At 44.1% G+C, this 21368-nt stretch overlaps 1 protein-coding gene across 2 annotated transcripts in view; it reads right to left on the reverse strand.

Moving 5' to 3' along the window:
* Positions 1 to 21066, reverse strand: part of CASP9 (caspase 9) — a 148296-nt gene extending 127230 nt beyond the window's left edge. Inside the window, exon 1 of one of the 2 annotated variants that reach the window (XM_078642996.1) lies at positions 20855 to 21066. In XM_078642996.1, coding sequence (XP_078499122.1) covers positions 20855 to 20992 — 138 coding nt within the window. In that variant the 5' untranslated portion in view covers positions 20993 to 21066. The remainder of the gene's footprint in view (positions 1 to 20854) is intronic. The other variant, XM_078642997.1, reaches the window with a different exon arrangement.
* Between the last annotated feature and the right edge of the window lie 302 nt (positions 21067 to 21368).

The following is a 21368-nucleotide window of genomic DNA, read 5'->3' on the forward strand; positions in this document are numbered from 1 at the left end:
CAACCTATGTAAAATAGGTTTTGGGTGAAGATGCGGCCTGGTTTCCTAGTTCTTCTTTGTACTTCGGGGAAATATTGGTGGGGTACTGCGAGAAGCTGGCCTGGTATATGATGTCCACTAATGTAAGTGGGCACCTTGCACCAGTCAGACAACCCTTATGGTGATTTAAGAGGTCGAAGACAACCTTAGAAAGCTATCTAAGTGGTAGCTGTGGAGAGCAGCCTTCAGGCTTAGTCTTGAAGGAGTGTAAAGCAGGTTGTTTTACCAGAACGGAATCTTATAGTATAGATTAAATGGAAAAAGAACCACACAAAGTATTTATAAAAATGTGCATTTATTATATAACACTATCGAATACGTTACAGTATCTCCTACACAGAGATAGGCACAAAGCACACAATACTTAAGCAAAGAAATCACAGTAAATAGCACTAATACACAGTGTGCCCCGGGGGGGGGGGGGGGGGGGGACCAAACCATATACTAAGAAAGTGGTATAAGAACCACAACTCAAGTCAGGACAATGTTGAGAGGACGTAGAAATTCGGGGGACCCACAGAACCACCCAAGGTAAGAGGATAGGGACCCCACGGAGAGTGTGTGCAGTGTGTGAACACGACCGCGTGCTCTGTACAAGTCTATGTGCAAGTCGCGGTTGGATTTTTAAAGATTAGGGACCTTTCCCAGTTGTTCCTGAAGAAGCCCAGTGGAAGACAGAAGGTTGGAGAGCCACCCGTGGATATCGTGGTACCCAAGTTACCTATCCCAGAGAAGCTGGGTGCATAGGTGTGAAGTGGTGTCGGAAACTGCTGTCCAACCCAATGGAGGACTTCAGGAAAGTGCAGCTGCTGAAAGGGGAGGAAGTGTCCGGAGGAATCCAAATGTGGATTCTTGAGGAGGAGTACCTGAAAGCAGAGGGAACTGTGTCTGTCACTCAGGGGTGACTAGAAGACTTGGAAGACGGATGCCCTCCGATGTCCGGTGCTTCAGGTAAGATGACGGTGACCTTGACTCTGCAGCTGCGAGAACCAGGTGACGCTGAGGACGACCATGACAGGAGCTGTCCCATGACAGATATTGAGTGCTGAGTGGTCGGTATCCGGTGGGAGCACCAACAAGCTTTGGCAAATGCCACCCACGGAGAAAGTCAAGAAGGTGCACGGTTGGGACCACTAATGTCCAGGGGACTCACCACAAGTAGGGGAGTCTGGGTAGGACCCGAGCAATCTGGGGAGCTCAAGGAAAACAAAGGTGACCCTCAAATGAACCCACAGGCCGAAGGCACAGGAGTAGCAAGAGGACCTCAAGCAGTTCACCAAAAGAGGCAGGCCATGATGCACATGATGCGGTATGGCGGTAGATTCTGGTCATTGGAGGTGCTCGAGGTTGGAGATACATGGAGCCCGAAGATCTTCTTGCAAAGATGTAAACAAGCCTTTGCAACTGCAAAGGGGACACTTTACCCAGGGGTTCAGCTACCTCAACTCCCACAAGGACAACTGGCCTCAAACTTGGTAAGAGGGTAGAGCAGGCCTCTGGAGCAGAGGGAAACCACCACCTGTGTTGCAGAGCCCATGGAGTCCGGAGGAGCTCGGGATCTGCAGAACGGTCGACTTAGTTGCGGTGCCTGCAAATGCAGGGGAGTGACTCCTTCACTCCAAGGGCGATTACTACTGTTGTCCTGGATGCACAGGCACGGCGTACAAAGTCAAGCCCAAACGAAGTCCAGAGTGCCCAGGTGGTAGAAATGCAGTGGTTTCAATATTGTATCTTATCCCACGACAAACCTAGGGACCTACACCCAGGTAAGCCCTTAAGTACCCCAGGAAAAAGATTGGGAAGATTCAGAGGAACCTGCATGGGGAGGTTTGGACAGGGAGGTGGTTACTCCCATGTCCTTTGTCCAGTTGTGCGCCAGAGCGGGAGCCAACGGCTCCAAGGACTGGTTTGAACTGGACTATGCATAGAGGCATAGAGGCACCAACTGTGCCCCTCAGGCAGAATTCCAGGCACAGGTAAGCGCATCCAACCAGCCCTAATACACTAAATCCTGTCTGGGAGGTGGTCATACCTCCCTGTGACAGGATACCTATTGTTCTGCTTTCCCCTGCTCGAGCTTGGCTCAGCAGCAGGAGGGCAGAAATTTGCCTCTGGTCGGCAGCGACCATTTTGTGCTGTCCGGGACTAGAAGGCTGGTACAGGGAACACAGAGCCTAATTGAGAGCTCTTCCAGTGCTTGGAATCATACCTCCCACACCGTTTATGGTGAGGGGTATGATTGCAACAGGTTTGATACCAAACATGATAGGATTCGTTGCAGCAGTTTTCGAGATGGCCATTGCGCGATTACGAGGTGCCCCTCTATATAGTATATGGCTGATTCACTGACAATCCGGGAGAATGGACTTCGTAGGGTGCAGGGGTGTCCTGCTCATGCAGGTGCACCCTCTCACTTAGAACCGAGCACCCAGCCCTCAGGACTGTAAAGGCCTGCTATAGGGGTGATTTATAGGTTTTAAGTGCAGTAACCCTTGGATAAAGTAAACCTACATCTTTAGTAAGTAGCGCATGCATCAACTTACACAAGCTGCAATGGCAGGCCTATATTTCCATGTTGAATGGTCTCCCATGGGTGGAAAAATGCATGCTTAAGCCCATGGGAGACCTCTGGGATACCTATGCCCTGGGTACATGTGTACCATATACTAGGGACTGATAAGGGAACCCCAGTATCCAATCTGGGATGTACCTAAGTACTGAACACAACAATTTAGGGAGAAAGCAGATAGATTGGGGTCCTGATTAGAAGGATCCCAGTCAAGCTAGCCAAAAACAGCATCACATCAAGCAAAAAGTGGGGGTAACCATAAGAAGCAGATCCCACTTTCCTACAGGTACTAATTTTGAGAGCTGACTCAGGAGATTGGACTTCCAATACCTCCCCAAATTTGACTTTTGATTTCTGAAAATCCAATATCTTTTATTTGACACTTCGGGCAGTGAACTCTGCAACTTTGCTTGCAATTTGGGGATTCTGATCACTGATAGTTCATGTTCACAAAGAAAAACAATATATACTTTTCTGAATCTTGAGCTACTGAAGTTCATTTCTTTTTAGTTTTCATCGTTTCTAAACACAGGGACAGCTCTTTTTGCATTTTCTTTTCTGCATTGAAATTTTAATAGAGCTTTCAGGCTTCTGATTGGAATGCCTGTAGGGTCACAGTACGAATTTTGAGCACCACATTTCGGCAGCTGTAATCAGTATAATTTTCTTAATGTTTAACTCTGCCGTTCTGCCCTTAATGGCCTTGAGCATGAAAAAGTGAGATGCTTATCTACTTTGTTCTTTCTTCATTCAATTTCTTTTTTCTTAAAAAAAAAAAAAAAAAAAAAAAAATGAAGATGTGTAGATCTCCATCCTCTTAATATAATTCCAATAGTGTGGAGTTTAAATCTGAATTCATAGTTGAAAAGTGGAAATTTCATTGCCACAACTCTATGCCTGCTCTGGCCTGTGTGGCCCAATGGCAATTGATACATCCAGGCATAGATGGAACAGTACTTTTTTAGGTTGCGACTCTAGACGGCGCACATGCACTGTCTCCAAAACAGACCTGCTGAATGTACTTTGTGGGCTTTGCCCGCCCATAGGCTTACCATTTGCTGGCTGCCTCATCCCTCCATTATTCGTTCTACCCATTTGCCTATGGCATGCATTTGATATTCCTCTTCCCGCCTTTGGCCCTCCCCGAGACCAGCGACCAATTACTGCTAAACATACGCAGAGGCCATTTTAAGGCATTGTTTCGGGACTATTTTTGTATTATTACTTTTAATGCTCTTTTCAATAGTGCTACTGTTTTTACTTGCCCCGTTCTTTGTTTCCTGCTCGTGCTGCCTCGATAGTTCCTTATTTCTCCTTGCCTCTCTCACTCCCTGTTCTTTCACTGTCAGTTGTTGCATCCTGTCTCTCGCTAGTGATTTTTTTGTGTGCAGTTTCGTAATAGTGCTAACTCAACCTGAAGGGATTGGAGTGCTTTACATGAGCACCAATTACATCACACAAGGATACATTCATTTCTTGGTAGGTCCAGGGAGATTAAGTGATTTGCCCAGAATCACAAAATGGTGAGCAGACATTGAGATTCGAACCTGGTTCCCCAGTTGCAAAGTTGACAGCTCTGTGCATTATGCCACATCCTCTCTCCAGCAGTTGGACATTGATCAGTACAGATCTGGTTTTTACAGGGGTCATCACATGCATTTTTTTCTACTGTTACTCACGCTGCACTTTTTGTCCCATAGGGAAACTCTTTGTTCTCGAATATCTCCCCCACACCCCCCCGCCCGAAAAAAAACCACACACACAAGACACATATTAGTTTGTATCCGTTCTAAACAGGCAACTGCTATCTTCATAGTTGAACAACAAACGGGCGGGTCACATGTCATTGTTTTTGAGCATTTTCGCTTTGAGCACTATATATCGATCAACAAGATTTCAAGCTAGGGTCCTTTCCCTTTGATTTGTGAAATCTGTAAAACATAACGGACAAGGCAATACCATTGTTTTCTGAAAGATCTCATGTACAACATTGAAATAAATATTTCTAAACATCCACTGGACTCCCTCTCAGTCTCTGCCTTCGCCTGAACTAGGCTGCGCAATTCCTTTGCACCCGTGTGAGTGTGCTTCAAAGACGCAGCAGCACCACCTAAGGAAGGACAGCACTTGATGGAGAAACCCCCAGGATCACGTTTTACCTGTGTACATCTCGGTTGATTATGTGGCATTTGTTCCGTATATAAAATATGGTCATTGTCGGAAATCCAAGTAAGCAGGAGCCGCGCTGCTGCAAAGATCAGTTTTATGTAAAGTAATTCTAGACATATGTTCTCAGACTTTATTTTGGAAGGAGGGATCATAGAAGCATATTTTACATTGAATTTGGCAATCACACCTTTGTATACCTATAGCAAAACAAGGAATATCGAAGCACGTCTCACATGTATCTGATATTAGTTGTGTTTGTCTGGGTCAATTATTGCATTTATTCATATATTTCAAATGCACACAACATTTTTCAGTGAGCAATATAATCAAAAACATTTCAATCAATGCTTCAAATGTTGGGATAAAGGATATTTTTACTTGGTCCTAATATTACAAAGAAGCAAACAATGTCTTAACTGTGATTACAGTTTTTTCAACAGTAAGTAGTAATGTTGGTAGAGATGTTTCATATATGGTTTCAGCCGACACGTGTTTCGTCCCTGCTTGGGGCTTTTTTAAGGCTGAGTATTAATACATGGAAAGAAGAAAACATAAAAATATAATTAAATACAATGTATTATTCAAGAAGAAGGTAAAATGTTTAAAATTAGTACAAGCCATTTTGTAGCACCACTTGGTGTATTGCATTCTTCACCATGTGGCCTCCTAACACTTTGTACACATTAATAAAATAAAAAAGACATTGGAGCTGAGTACTAGGTGTACAGACCATCAACTATACAAGATTAACAGATGTGTTCAGGAGAAAAGGTCCATAAGAGTGAACCCAGTGATCATAACCGAAGACCGAGATAAGGAATCAATTGTGCCAATGGAGACTGTAAAGTTGTTGAAAGACAGGTTTACCAAAGGAAGCCAAACAGTGAATCAAGTCACTAGATGCACTAAGTTAAGTAGTAAATAGTTCTGGTCATAGATCTTAGTAATGATAAAGAGATCTATATTTCAGCTATCTATCTTTCATCTACCTAGCTATCTAGTATTTACCTAGCTATCTAGTATCTACCTAGCTATCTAGTATATATCTATCTATCTAGTTATATGTCTTTTATATTTCTAGTTATCTGTTATCAATCTATCTTTTATCTACATATTTTTCTTTTATTGATCTATCCAACTTTTATCTATCCATCTAGCTATTATTCTTTAAGTCACTTCAAAACGTACTGTTTACTATTTTCCCAGTTTTTGAGCAGCTTGTTTTTATTTTTTTCCGAACAATCCGATGGTATTTGAGCACTTGTTCCGTCCTCCATTTTGCCATAGTGCTAACACCAGCCAATGGTATTCGAGCGTTTTAAGAGCTCACCAGTTACATTACACTGTGAAACATTCATTGTCATAGGCAGGGGGAAGCTTAAGTTATTTGCCCAGATTCACAAATTAATCAGCCAACCCAGAGATTGGAACCTGGTTCCCCAGTTGGCAGCTCTGGCAGTTACACCACATCCTCGCTTTCACTTTAAAGCTCCTCAAATGTTTCTCACAATCACTTCCAGACTTGCTCAGCAAGATCCAGTCAACACTGAACAAGCAGTGGCAGTCAATTGATCTCGCAATGCCCGGGCTATTGGCCTTGTCATGTGAATGTCTTTTAGCCATGTTTTCTATCACCACATCTGTGGTTCAGTATGGCTAAAAGGCACGGAAAAAAGCATTGTAATGTGGTCAATGCAGGCCACGTCATATCGTTTTTTTGTGTTAGGAGGGGCAAGACAGCACACCAACATGGGGGGGAAAGAGTCTGTGTAAGCTCAATATTCAGTGATTCTGGGCTTTCAGTAACTTTTAGCCCTCCTGAACAGCAGCTGTGCTGCTAGACAACATGGCTAAAAGACATTCACATTGACAAAGCCCATAGCTTGAGCATTGCTGAGACCTTTTGGCTTTGTCAAATCTTGTTTTGCATTGCAGCTGTGCATCCACTTGTGCTGTCACTGTGTGCTCCTGTTGACAGTACACATATTCATTATGTAATTATCTAGTTTTTCAGACTACTACAGGCGGAAATCGGTAACCCAGGACATTTCTATGATTTGAACCTCAAAACAACACACAAAAAAACAGAAACAAGCATCCATCAAGCGAATTCACAAATTATGAAATATTGTATTTAATTCACAAACAAGAGACGGAAACAAAATATGAAATTTGCATCTTAATGGGAAGTTTGGAGCTTTTCTAAAATTGGATTCTTTTTTAAATCTAAAAAGCAAAGCTATATGCTAGACTCTAACATATCACTTTGTCTTTTGTGCTCTAATCCATACTCTCTTTTTGTAAGTATTTCAATTGAGGCCACCCATCGTCCATACTATATAATCTGTTTGCTGTACTTGTGCTGTTCCCACGAATCAAGCTATGGATACCGGCTTATTTTATTTTTTAAATTTCTTGACATTTACTAAACATTTATTCAATTCAGTTCATTAGTACTTATATAGCGTATGGCTACCCAAAAGTCCCTCACAGTACTCAAAGTATATTCAGTACTTATTAAATCCCAAATATACTAACAGACAAGTTTTCAATAGTTTCCTAAAACAGCTTTCATCTTCGGTCTTCCTGAATATAATGGGCAGTTAGTTTCACAATTTTGCCACTAAGAAAGAAAAGGCCCTGCCTCAGCTTCTTGCTTTCTGCACCATCAGGACTCCTGCTAAATGTAAGGAGAAGGATTTCGGAGGGTCTAGAAGGCTAATAGGGTTGCATCATGGAACATTTGAGGGCCTTTTTTGTAATATGCTTGATGAGCAATACAGAAGTACTTAAACTGAATTTTCTGTTTAACTGGGTACTAATGCAGAGCAGCCAGGCACCTCGCCCAGATTGAGAATTCAACACCTTCAAGAGAAGATGAGCTGCTGTATTCTGAACCCCCTTGAATCCTCTCACGTCTATCAGGCAGCCTAGGTAGAGGGAGTGTTGGACTTGGCCCTTCTGGTAGGTTCACCCCTGAACTTTTTGTTTTTAATTGTGAACTGGTGTTAGTGATTTTTGGTTTCTGCGCACTTTACCACTGTGTCCCAGGGTAAAGTGTGTGCGTGTGGTAAGGTTGGCCTGTCCTTACATAGGAATGCATGGGGAATGTATGTATCCCTAGGTGCGAGTTTGGTATGTGCGGACTTGTGTGATTAAATGCTGCGCGATGATGTGTGCGGCGTTATTGTGTCTAGTGTGGAAGTGCCACTTCTAGAAGTTGGTGTGCCTGTGCAGTGAATGTGCTGGCTTGTGATTGGCTGGAGCTGGGTGGTGAGCCTGGCTCCAGGAGTCAGGATGGGTCTGCCCCGGTGGTGAATGGGAGATCTGCATGAATGATGTGATGGAGGGGTGCACCTGGTACCTGAATAGGGCTGGGCTTCCCCTTCACAATGTTTGCTCCACCCCCTCTTGTCACGGTTTGCCAGGATGCGCCTACGGACTACAACTCCCAGGAGGCTGTGGAGTAGGAGGAGTCATCAGTATATAGGCGTCTGGGATGCAGACGTTAGTTGTACGTGATTCCCTTAGGATCAGTTCCTGATTGCCTTGTGTTTCGTTGTTCTCTTGGATTCTTCCTGGTTGGCGTCATCGGCTGAGGCGCGTTACGTTCATGCTCAGGGAGGGCGGCTGCTCTCTCTCTCTGTTTCTGAACCTTTCCGGAGCTCCTTTCCGTCAGCGGCTGCGGCGGACTTCGCCTGTGAGCGTCCTCGGCTGAGGCGCTGGAGGCGTGTGCTCGGAGAGTGCGGCTGCTCTCTCCTGAGTTCTGTAGCACTCCGGAGTTATTGTCCGTCTGCGGCTGCGGCGGACTTTACAAGTGGGCGTTCTCGGCTGAGACGCTCCGTTTCTTTACACGGAAGAAGGGCGGCTGCTCTTCTTCAGAAAAGATCCCTGCTTTGGAATCTCCGTCAGCGGATGCGGCGGCCCCTGACTGCACACGTTCTCGGCTGAGACGTTGCCTCTTCTGCTCTGAAGCGGGCGGCTTCATTTACCTTTCCAAGTCTCCCGGTGAAAGAGATAAGTAACTCTGTGTACTGTACGTTTGCTGATCTGCCTATAATCAGTATTCTGGAACTATTGCTGGGAACATTAGCTTGTACTGAATACAGGCATTCTAACTTTGTTTGTTTTGGGACATTGGTACATTGGGACTTCCTGTGTTGTCAGTCACCCTTGGATTCCTTACTGGCAGCAGAACTCTTTTGCGTTATACTTTATTTTTCCTTCAATACTCGGTTACTGGAGAAGGGATTATTTTTGGTTGTGAAAAGGAAGAGGGAATGGTATGTATGGTGCGTTTGTGGTGATTTACTGGAATTCATATGCATTGACCAGGACTAATGTTGTTTGTGTGTTTCTGATCATCAGGTATAAGGATAGAGAAGTATCTTTCCTTTCAAGAGAGGGGGTTGCATCCAGTGGAGTAACTGGGGTAGGTGTTCCACTAGCGAGAATTATATGAGAGTAGCCAGTGATTTGTGCTATAACGTTGTGTCTTTCTTTTTTCTCATTTCAGTGGTCCCTTCCGTTCCAGCCCCTTCCCTTACCTTTCCCTCGCCTGATTTCCTAGAGGCTCTGTGTACTTGGTTGTCAGAGTTTCGGGCAGTCAGGAGGTGGACCCCCTTGAGCATCGCCCTGATCCTGTGGAGACAGATCGTGACACCTCTGGTGTGTCTGATGTCCCTGACCCATCCTGTGAATAGGCAGAGGGGCTGAGCAAAACAAAGTGCTCAAGAACCAGTTTCATCTGGTTCGCCCCTTGCCTGCACCTTTGTAAACAAAGGACTCCTCTGTATAAAAAGAGGCTGTGACCTCTTGTAAAATGTTCTTGTTTGCCAACTTGAAAATACCAGGGGCGTGCTGCTGCTTGGGCCCGGGGAAGGTTTGCCTCCCTGGGCCCTGCCCAGCCCCTGGAGGCCACATGTGCTCCCCAGGCACCCGAGTGGTGCCCTTCGTCAGAGCGGCCCCAGATGGCAGCGGGCCGCTCCACCAAGGGCTCTTGTATAGTTTCAAGGGCCCCGTGGGGGTCCCGGGAGCTTGTGTCCCCCAGAGCCATGCGTGGCTCCAACGAGGGCCCCCAGGATTCCAAAAGCCCCAGTCAGAGTCCCGAGGGCCAGAGGGGCTCGTGTTCTTGCCCCTGAGGGCCCCCGTTGTCCTAGAGCCAGAAGGCTCCACCGTTGGGGGGCAGTTCTTTTTCAGGGTTGCGCATAATTAGTTTAGGAGCCAGAGTGCTCCAAGGGGCATAGCTGACTTCAGACCCTAGAGGGCTCCGCCGTATGCGCAACACGTATTTCTAGAGCCAGAGTGCCTCCAACAGTATGTGCAGTTTTGTTTCAGAGGGCCCGTGAGGGCCCTGTCGCAGTTTTGCTGAGTCTCCAGCTGCCCAGCAAGTAGTGGGCAGCTGCACCGTTTAGGTTTTGCTTCTTAGGGGACTTGTACTTTGGACTCAGGAGTGAGTCGCACTCCTTCATCCCTACCTTGGCCTTCCCCAGCTGCGCAGCACTTAGTGCCAGCTGCAGCGTTTAGGCCCCTTGCTATTGTCCCCAGCTGCCCAGCAAGTAGTGGGCAGCTGATACGTTTAGGTATTGGCGCAGCCTGGACTTTGATGTGAGTTATGTGCTAGATGTGATTTCTGCACTAGATGTGATTTCTGCGCTAAATGTGATTTATGTGCTTCTTAGGGTGCTAGGAAATGTACTGTGTGTAGTATGTTTTGCGCACCCTGTCTTACTGACACCGCTGAATGTGTTTTTATGTGTCATGTGTTTTCACTACACCGCTGAATGTGTCTTTATGCGTCATGTGTCTTACTGACACCGATGAATGTGTTCTTATGCATCATGTGTTTTACCTATGGCGCTAAATGTGTTTTTATGCATCATGTGCAAAGCTTCTAGCCTATACCTCTGAATGGGTTTTCATGCCTCATGTGTAAGCTTTTAGCCTATACCTCTGAATGTGTTTTTATGCATCATGTGTGAAACTTCTGCTTGCTCTAAGTGCTAGTTATACCAAGTGCTTATTCCGGACAGTGGTCCAATGTAAATGTAAAAATGTAAATGTCGGAATTTGTAAAGCGCACAGCTACCTCCACCGGAGGTGTCCCGGCGCTGTCCGTATACCGCTTAGGAACCCTTCCTGGCTTTCCTGGGAAATGTCCACTCCTGGGCACCCCCCAGGTGCAGCCAGGCATCCCAGCGCTTTTGGGGCCGTTGTGGAGACTAAGCAAGCTATTGCCCAGAGTTGCAGCGTGGGACCCATGATCAGAACAGGCACTGAGGCGAGAATATCCAGTCAGGGGAATTAATGAGCCGGAGACCCGCCGAGGCGGGAATCGAACCCTGGTCCCTGGCCAGAGCTCTGCATCAAGGTCTGCCTGCTCTAACCATTGAGCCACACTTCTCCACGCGCCCTGTCCCATGTATATAATCCCCTGTAAATTCTGCCCGTGCCTATGGCACAATGTACATCCTGTGATTCGGATTCTGATGTGTTCTGATAATACAAAGGCTATTTTTAATATAACCTTGTGTGGAGTTCCTTTTGTGGAGGGCCTGGGATGTGGTTGCTGGGGGTTGGTGCGCAAATGCTTTACACATTGCCTCCGTGATAAGCCTGACTGCTCGTGCCAAGCTCCCAAGGGGGTGAGCAGGGGTTATCTTTGGTGGGTGACTTCCTTGCACTGACTAGAGTGGTGGTTTCTGCCTGTCCTTGGCGCACGCCTCAGCCAACCAGAAATCCCATTTCTAACAGGGAGGAATCGAGGCAAGAAAGAACCAATGCCTGTATCACTGTCCTCTGGGTAGGAGATCTAATAATGTTGTCAGTGTTCTCAAGATACTGTAGCATTTGGAAGCTAGCTTTCGGACTTGGAGCCCAAAGGTCAGAATGTCATCCAACAAAATGCCCAAGTTCTTAATCAGGAACTTCGGCTGGGGACGGTTACCTAGAGACTGAGGTTGGCAGACTTTACTTACAGATATTACTGCCGACCACCAATAATTCTGTTTTTCAACATTAAGTTTCATACAGTATGACACCATCCAATCTGCTAACTCCTTTAGGCATGGTTTCAGTTAGTCTATTTTAAAATGTTTATCTGGAGTTAAATATTAAAATGTGTATCATTTGCATATGATACATCTGAAAGAGCGAAATCTTGAATGATCTCAACCAAAGGGCTATGTATCTTCCAAGAATGAAGTTAACCAATTCAGCGCTAAACCTGATATTCCTGATGTTTGTAATTTTTGCCATAACATCTCCCGAGAGAATGTACCAAAGGAAGCACTTGGATCCTATAAAATAACTGCTGCACTCCCTCCTTGGTCCAAATACATTTTAAGTTCCGGCACCGCGGCTAGCACAGCTACCTCTGTGTTGTGGCCACATCGAAATCCAGTTTGCCTAGGATGAAGCACATTTTTTTGTTCCTAATATGATGAGAGGTGTTGATTCGCATGTTTTCCAGTATCTTAACTACAACAGGAAACAGGGCTATATGTAATTTTTCATCAAGTGTAGGTTTTTCCTGTATAGGTTTTAACACTGCACAATTCCAAATAGGTGATACTGTACCAGACTGTAAAGAGAAATTAAGTAACGCTTGAAGAAGAGGCTAGATTGATTTCTGCCCAGCCAAAGAATATGAGGAGGCACAGGGTCTAAAGGAGAACCTGATTGTACCACATTCATTAGGGCTATTAAGTCTTCTTCCTTAATCTCCTGAATGAAGGAAAAAGGATCGTTTCACACTTGTGTTTGGTTCTCTGCAGTGAGATCTTGCTTTGTGCTTCTTTATCAGTGAATGAGGCATAAATGTCCCGAATTATTTATTTAATTACAAAACAATTGCTTATTCATTACAGCGTGCCTCTAATGGTATCATATTAGTACCCTTACTTTCTGGATTAGTAAGTGATTTAACCACCATAAGTAACTCTTTGGTAGAACTTGTTTCTATATCTATTTTTAGAACTCCGCAATCTGCCCAAGATCTTCAAATCGCATAGTGGTATTTGTATTGCCTTCCTGCATTCCCCTTTACTATTAGAGTCATAACCTTTTCTCCAATGCCTCTACAATTTTTTGCATTCTTTTTTCAACTCTTTCAAATGAGAGCTGAACCATGGGGCCTGTTTTGCTTGTTGAGCAAGTTTATGATTCTTAGCCGTAATGTTAGTATCTAATGCTGCTGTGTTACCCTCGGTAGATTTCTGTGCTGCATCTAATCTATTGTCCTCCATCTCAGGTTTAGCACCCAGAAGAAGATTTTCACGTTTACTCGGATCTAGTTTAATCCAGCAGCAGTCTAATCTTGAAAACGCTGACACAGGACAGCTCTCCTTCTGTCCAGACACAAGTATCAGGATCATAAAATGATCAGACCAGATGATAGGAAAGGGGTTTTGTACATTTCCGGTTTAAAATTGTGCTTCCTTTTTAATTATTATATACTTCATTATTCAGCAAATATATCATTTGCTAAATAGTCCCAGATCCCCTGAGTAGGTGCCACGGACTCCCAGGTATCCTTAACCCACAGATAAGAACCATAGCTCTAAGGAAATCACCACCGATTGAAGCTTACTATTTTTACAGTCCAAGTCATCATTTAGGGTGCGACTGCAGTGTAGCGGAGTGTGCCCCCCTTGGTCGGTGGAGAGGGGTGTTCTGGACTCTTTGCGTTCTTTTCAGACATGCACTGGGTTTTGACTGTCTGAACAATTCTAGTGATTCCACCAACTGTTCCTTACTTTGGTACAATGAAGACATGCAGTGCTCTTCCAGTCTCCCTCATTCACGATTCTACACCTGTGATAGGTGCAATGGGTTTTGGATACAGGCACCAGGAAAACAACAGGTAGCAGCACAGCGTTCTCGCAGGAATGCGCACCATGCCCCAATACAGGTGACTACAGCAGATTTCCTTGCGCCTCTGGAAGAAATTAAATTATTTAACAGAGTTCCCATTTCTCCAATGAGCTCTCATCGATCCTAAATTCCCAAACCCTATGCTGCTTGATCTCCCAGATGCCTTTGATATGGTTGATTACTTCATTCTCTTGAATCAACTTTCTGTAAAAGGCTCAGTAGCTGCCTGGTTCTCACTATTTCTTATACAATATTCTTGCACACTATATTCAATCAGTTAGGTGTGGCCCATTTCAATCATCAACTTAGTCCCTTACGTGTCGGGTCGCACAAGGTTTAACTCTTTCCCCTATGCTCTTTAACACATACATTTAACCTTTGATCTTTTTTAAATCATAGTAGCTTAGTGTATGGCCATTTCAAATGCCAATAATACTCGGCTGATTATTCGCCTTGATTGCTCTCAACCACTATTTTCATGAACTGTTTGCAAAAGACCAGGGATGGATATCTTATAGTTTCTTGAACCCAAATGTCAACAAACCAGCTTTTTCACTGTAGGAATCATACAGATAGTTGGCACAATTCTCTGTGGCCTCTTTTGTGTGAAGTCCTCCTCCTCCGGCACCCAAAGTGAATCTTTTGGAGTCTCTCTGATTGGGATCTCCGCCTCTAAGGCCCAAAAATACTGTTTCCTCGTGCTGTTTTTATTATTTAACATTGCAAAAAAAACAACATTTTTTTAAGTATCATCCATTCTTACATAGTCATTTGCATGCCCAAGCAGTTTCTGCCGATATCCTCTCCAGGATAGATTACTATAATATCCTTTAGCTAGGATTGCCAGAGTCCTTCTTGGCCAAACTTTAAAGGATCTGAAATGAGGTTGTGCAGGTGATCTGCAGGTTGAGTGGTTTTGATCATGTTACAAAGTCTCACATTAGCCTTCATTTAGTAAAACAAAATAACTGTTTTCAAAACCCTCTGTTTTATGTACAATCGTTTCTATCAAACAGCAAAATCCACTTTGCCATAACACTTTATTCACTGCGCTCCCAATACATCGCTTTGATCCCTCAGCAGTTACTTTTACATCTTTCGCATGTGAATTATTTTAGGTGGCTGCGCTCTTCTTTATCGCAGTCCCAAACTTTGGAATATCTACCTCTACACTTACAGAGTATTTCTTTACTCTTTCCTTAAAGGAAAGCTTTTAAAAACGTGGCTTTATTGATAGGCCTTTTTAGGTCTAGCTTGAGCCAGCGCATGCGCTGTCTGCGGGACATTTAGTAGGGGCTTTAAAAAGTGCTACCACAAGCTGCTTTGGCTGGCCTAGCGCTTGAGTTCACGCGCGCAACTATCAGCTTTCAGCGCCCGATCAGGCGCCATCTGTCTTTCCGCTCACTTGATTGCTTTCACGCTCCTCCGCCCCTCCCCTCCACGCTGCTTTCACTTTTGCGCAAGGCAGAACTTCTTGCTCGCGAAATGTGACTATTCGCTTTTTACGGCTATGCCTGGTTGCAAAACTGAGACTACGCATAACATATAAAGGCACCCTGCTTCTTCTTTCAGATTCTATTCTGAGCAAAGTTGTTTGCTGCTAATTTACGGCTGTGCCCCCTCCCCTCCGCCAGGTTCCTGCCCCCATCCCGCCTCCTGCCAAGGCTGTCTGCATATCAGAAGAGTAAAATGAAAGCAGGGTAACACTTCTTCTCCTAGAATGACAACGCTTTGATGGCAGGATTATTTGGCACGTACTGGCTCGTCGACGGATCACTGACCCATTCCAAATTGAAATGCACAGCCCTGAAAAACATTCAAGTGTTGCCTCTCGTACCTGCTGGCCACATGCAAATTAATTGGGTACACGCGAAAGCGATGCCCAAACAACTAATGCAACGCTTCCATTGAGGAGCACGAATCGGGACTATATTTGGCTCCCACACAAAGCTTTCCGTGGAAAAAGAAATAATGAAAGCCTTGTTTTTTCCATAAAACTAGCTAACATCTGCAGCCAGCAAATGGTTAAGAAAAGTAAGAGATGAGCACACAAAAAAAATCATTGCACCGCGCTGAGATACTTTAATCTACTTTAGTGTTAAACAAAGGTGGCATGAAGTAGCTTTGCTAGCTGATGATATTCAGTCACATAAATTATGCATGATTATGGTAAAGAATTGCTGCAGAGTGAGCCTTGGCTGTATTCTATTCTTGTGCTCTCTCGCCCTCTACTGGCTGGTGACTAAATGCAACCACCTACCCCGGTTTGCAGAGTTGAAGACGCACTAACTAGTTTCCAGGCTGAAACTACTTGTTGCCGCAGGATGTGTTTTTAAACCCTTTCACATATTGACAATCCAGTGTACGATCAATGTCTATATATGTATCGCACCTTATATTTTTTTTATTATTTATTCACATTTTTTCCGTTTTGAGCTGGCTCACTATAGTGATAATGCCGAATAGTTTAGACAAATATATTTTTTCTTCCTTTCTCTGCAAGAGGCTAACCAAAACGTGATGCATCAGAGGGGGGTGTAAACGTGTATCATCTGAAGCAAATGTAGCACTTCAGTGATCCGAATTTTGATTTTACCTCTCTGATTTTGAATCTTTAAGCAGCATCCACAGTATATAACAACAAGGGGTGGTGATGGACAGAGTTTCTGAATTAAGCAGAATACTCTCACCCAGTCAAGAGATCAGGGCTAGATCCAACACCGTTTTTTAGCTCACTGCACCATCCCAGTTCAGAACCTGGCTATATGCAAATTAGTCTGTTCCTGTCCCAGTGCATGATGGGAACAGGGCAAACCAAACTACCAAGCCAATTCTTACACTGGGAAGGAAACAAGCTTCCGGGGACCGGTTTCTGCCATTTCAGGCGTCGTCGGCCCGGCTTGCTTGAATCCTGATGGTGCAATGAGCAAGGGACTCACATCTGAGTATACCCTTCCACGCTTAGGGTGGACAAAATATTTAACAACAAGGGGTGGTGATGGACAGTTTCTGAATTAAGCAGAATACTCTCACCCAGTCAAGAGATCAGGGCTAGATCAACCACAGTAACATATTTTCCCAGCAGAACTTGAAGCCGTCGCTGATACGTTAAAAAAATGAAACACGTAACAAATTACTAGGTACAGTAGGAAATATAAAAGGTGCTGGAAGAAATAATGACCCGTTTTCAAGGCTGCCCTTTCCAGTCTGTTAGTCAGGTTTGTGTGATCTCTTGGTACTCTGCATGTGTTAGATTGGTGAAAAACAGGTTTCCCACAGCAGAGGCCAGCGGGGCTTCACAGAGCCGCGACCAGCTCTGTTCAAGGCCAGGAGCCGAAATCAAGGCTTTCTTACACAAGCATTGGCATAGCCAAAAGGTCTCGCTTTTGGGACCTTATAAGTATTTAGTTATGCAGCACAATATCCTTGGTGCAACAACATAACTGTTGCATGGCTAAACACTTATAAGGTCCCAAAAGCTAGACCTATTGGCTATGCCAATGCTTGTTTCGGGTTCTTGGCAATGCTTTGGCTAGGACTGCAACACCTTTTTCATTGTTGCTAGTTCCTTAGCATCATAATACCTATTTTGGTGTATAAGAGGTTTATAAATGGTTCAATCAATCACATTCAGTATGTTCCCTAACCAATATTTTCACTCTTATCTTTCAAGCTTTTCAATGTCAGATCACTCTCATTTCCCACAGCCACCCCACCTTCTCATTTATGCCGTAGTTCCCTCTTATACACATCTAAATACTCTCCGATAGCACCAATATCAACCCTTGCACCATTTATCTGCACCCGATATGTTCCCCTGACCTGCAGCTGCTGAGCGGTCCTATGCCACGGGGCATTTTCATGACATGGTTTTAGTTCAATACCACCATGCATGTGAGATATTGCAACCCCACTGTGATAACCAGGAAGTAAAATGTTACACATTATACACATCGTTTGGAATTAAAACATGTCTTTCCAGCCCATATACCTAGATCTACTTTTTGCAGAAGTTGGAATGAGGCACAATGAGGTCTGAACCTCATTGTGAACCCTTAGAAAAACTGGGTTGGTAGGCTTAGTGGACTAAATCATCCAGCACAGCAATCTGTGTGTGACACCGTGAACACAGGTACAAATCTGAGCATATCCAATAAATCTACCATCGTCCAAAGTTGACTAAAGTGAATACCACTGCTTGAGAAAACTATAACACCTGTTATTCGGTATCAAGGTGTCCTCATAGGGATGAATATACACTTTACAAATACACATACTGTATACCATATTATATTGTGGAATGAGTGGCATCACTGCATAGGTGGGTGAGGAGAGGGATGTGAAAAAGACAGGTGAGGGATGTTTCAGAACGTTTCACTGTACAAAATGGAAACCTCTGGCTACACCCATGTTTATGACATAACTGATAATGGTGAAAGTGAAATCAAAAGGAATGCTAAGTGACTACGTTGGCTAAAAGTATGGTGGTGTAATTATGCAGATATAATTCATGCTTAGACACCCCCATCGTAACCTTCTGCTTAAGGTGGTAGCCCAGCATTCATCTAACATAGGATTATCATTGAGAGTCTGCGCCATTATGGAAAAACTGGCTCTCAGGACGAGGCATCCAAATAGGGTTGGCGGATTTGGTCTCCCTGGCCGCAGTTCACTGCCCACACTGGCCAACGGTAGAGGTGGAAGAGCCACTGCAGGCACATACCACATACCTACCTCTGGCTCAAATTGAGGTCCTACTGGACTCTTGAGTCCAAAACGAGGTGAGCCTTGATGTGATTCTGCCTGCTGCCCCTGCACTTATCTCATTGTGCAATCCATTGCTCTTCTATCCTGAGACCCCTAACAGCAGAGGTGCTGCCCATGGCAGCCAATACCGAAACATGGAGGAAATTAAGAGCAGTATAGCTCACCTGCACACAGCCCCCACCCTCAGGGTGGCAAATAAAACACAAAAAACTTAGGAAGTGGGAGTTATGCCACCACGCTTCAATTTTATTGATGTGAAGAGGTGTAACAGTGTTGGATATGCCTCATCTTTAAATTTTTTCTAAATGAGTAATTGCCTTTGCTGGAGTGTTGGCCCACAACTAAAGTGTGTCTCCTTTGTCAGGAGAAGCTGCTGACATTGTTAGGAGAAATCAGCCTTCCCTTGCAAAAGTAGTATTATCCAGAAAGGTTTTACCCATCGACATGCAATACCATACATATATTTAAAATTGTATTGATTTAGCTCCTCAAAGAATGAAAAAGAAAGTATTACCCTTCCAAGTAAAAGTGGGAAGTGGCATCCTATCTAGTAGTTGAATTGACAATTCGATCTGGGAAAACTGTAATCAATCCTAGCTTTTCTGTTTGATCAAATTATTTACTTGTAATACATCGGTTCAGGGTCTGTACCATTTAAAAATATTCTCTTTATGCGGTTGTACAGACCAAAATGCTGCTCCTCCTGTAATAACACCCTAAGCCAAATACGGGGGCACACAGCACCTGCCTTGCCTCTCACAGTTTGTTAAGGACACTGATGTCAAAGTAGAAGGTATTTGTTTCCAGGTTCAGTAGGTCGAGCATTCAAGACCCCTTGTATATACTTTAGTATATACTTATATGTATATATGTATGTACTTTGTGGGCTCCGGAGATCAGCCCTAGGACTTGTCTGCTTCCGCTTAGGGACTTTTTTTCTTTTCAACTGCCTCTATTTACCTGTCTTGATAGAAAAAAACTAGCAGAGGTCAGTAAAATACCAGAATCACTTTACCATTCTCTAGATACCAGTCCATAGAAATGGTCTTCCACGAGCACCCGAAGACAATAATATTTTTTTTAATCTTGTATTTTCTGTGACATGACCAGCGCCCTGATTTTATATAAAAAACAGCTTTGGACAATACCATTTCCCGCTGAAAGGCAATATTTCTCTCCATGTGTTCCCATTCCTGGTGTGTCACGCAGTTTGGTGCTTACGTTCCCTCCATGGTAAAGAACAGTAGATGTTTCAACACCCAGGCTAATGTGCTGCATAGGTAAATACATCTAAGGTCCCCAATGCGAGACCGATTGCATTGAAAATGCTTGTTTTTAAAAAACTACCACTTCTAGTAAAAGCAGAGATATAATGTCATGTCCTAAAATGTACTGCTCGGAGAAGATTTATCCAATGTTTATAAGATGTTTCTTGAATGACAAACATTTTCATGGCTCAGTTCTCCCTGTTAATCTGCTGACATGTCCACCTCTACCCACCAGTCACAGGGTAACCTTCCCCCATTCAGTCAGAACTGCAACTGAGAATTGTATTTTTTGGGGTTAATGGCGAGAAACAGTGTACTGAGGTTGTTTCATATAGAAGAGTCGTGAAAGGACAGTCAGCTGCTCCTGGGCGTAATGGTCCTAGTACTTTATGTATTTTTCTTGTTTATTAATATATAGAGACACAGTTTGGCCCTTACCTTTGTGAACCATATCAGTAGTAATGCAAATACTATGATAGTCGCACTTCTTATATGCTTGCTTTATTCGTAAACTGTGTCACTTGTAATTTCTCTAAGACTTGCATGTTTAGGATGTTCATAATGATCTGTATGCAGCAGCTGGTATTCCTGCCGTAGGCAGGGTGCCACCCTCCGTAGCAGTTAACTCCGCATAGCACGATATCCCATTACCTTTTGACGTATGTCTTTTCGCTTGTTTCTGGAATGTGCTGACTGCTGTGAACCGACCTGGAAAATGATAGCCATGATACCGGGGCTGTTACCAGTGTGCAAGAGATTTGTCTGGGGTGAGGTGCAATGTATTGGTCCTGACAGGGTGCCATGTCGGTTAGTGGCAGAACGGGGGCTGAAATATGCTCTTCTGGAATATTGTGCAATATATCCTACGTGTTAGGGGCAGAGTTATATTTGGAGCCTGGTTGTGGGGCAAATATGTTGTTACACTTCTTTTTTGCCGCCTATTAGTCGTATAATGTGCAGTTTGAAGAGTGTTGTGATTTTTGTATTGTCTGGTTAGTTGTGTGTAGTAAAATGGCCATCAGTAGAATCAGATAATAGCGCTATTCGTGCTAATGTGTCACTCGAGGGGTTACACGTAAGTTACTGAAACTTCACACATACTAAACACACTGAGAATATGGAAATGTCACAAACAAGCAAAGCAAAAAGAAGTAGCAGCAATGCCCACCCGTACCCGAATGTCTTCGATCATGTCCTGAGTGAACAGCCCTTTCTGCAACAGCAGGTCCCAAAGATCGGTCACTTGCAGCTGAGTGACCAGAGGCAGCCTGTTCCGCTGCAGGAGGCTCCGCTGCAGTTCTTCCATTTCCCAGAAATTAGAAACTATCCGCTCCCACGAGTCCCCGGAAGTGTGAATGCTGAAACCGAAAGTGTGCCATGGTGATAACAGAACGCGGAAGAAAGCTGCGTTCACCGGAAGTCAACGCCCCCAAAAAATCCACCAACCGGAACGCTTTTACGACTCGCCCGGAAGTGTATTAGGATACCTTTCAACGACATAAACAAAAGTGCAGAACAGGGACTGACTCTTGTTGCTGCATCGCGTCGTTTTGTCTGTGCATTTCTAGAATTTGTGTACAAAATTTATTATTATTTATGATTCTGTATAAAATGACAAAGTGGAAATACAATAACAAATTATTCTACCCAAAACTGCAACATCACCTGTAAACTGATCAACG

This window comes from Lissotriton helveticus, chromosome 5_1 (assembly GCF_964261635.1).
Source record: "Lissotriton helveticus chromosome 5_1, aLisHel1.1, whole genome shotgun sequence".
Lineage (NCBI taxonomy): Eukaryota > Metazoa > Chordata > Amphibia > Caudata > Salamandridae > Lissotriton > Lissotriton helveticus.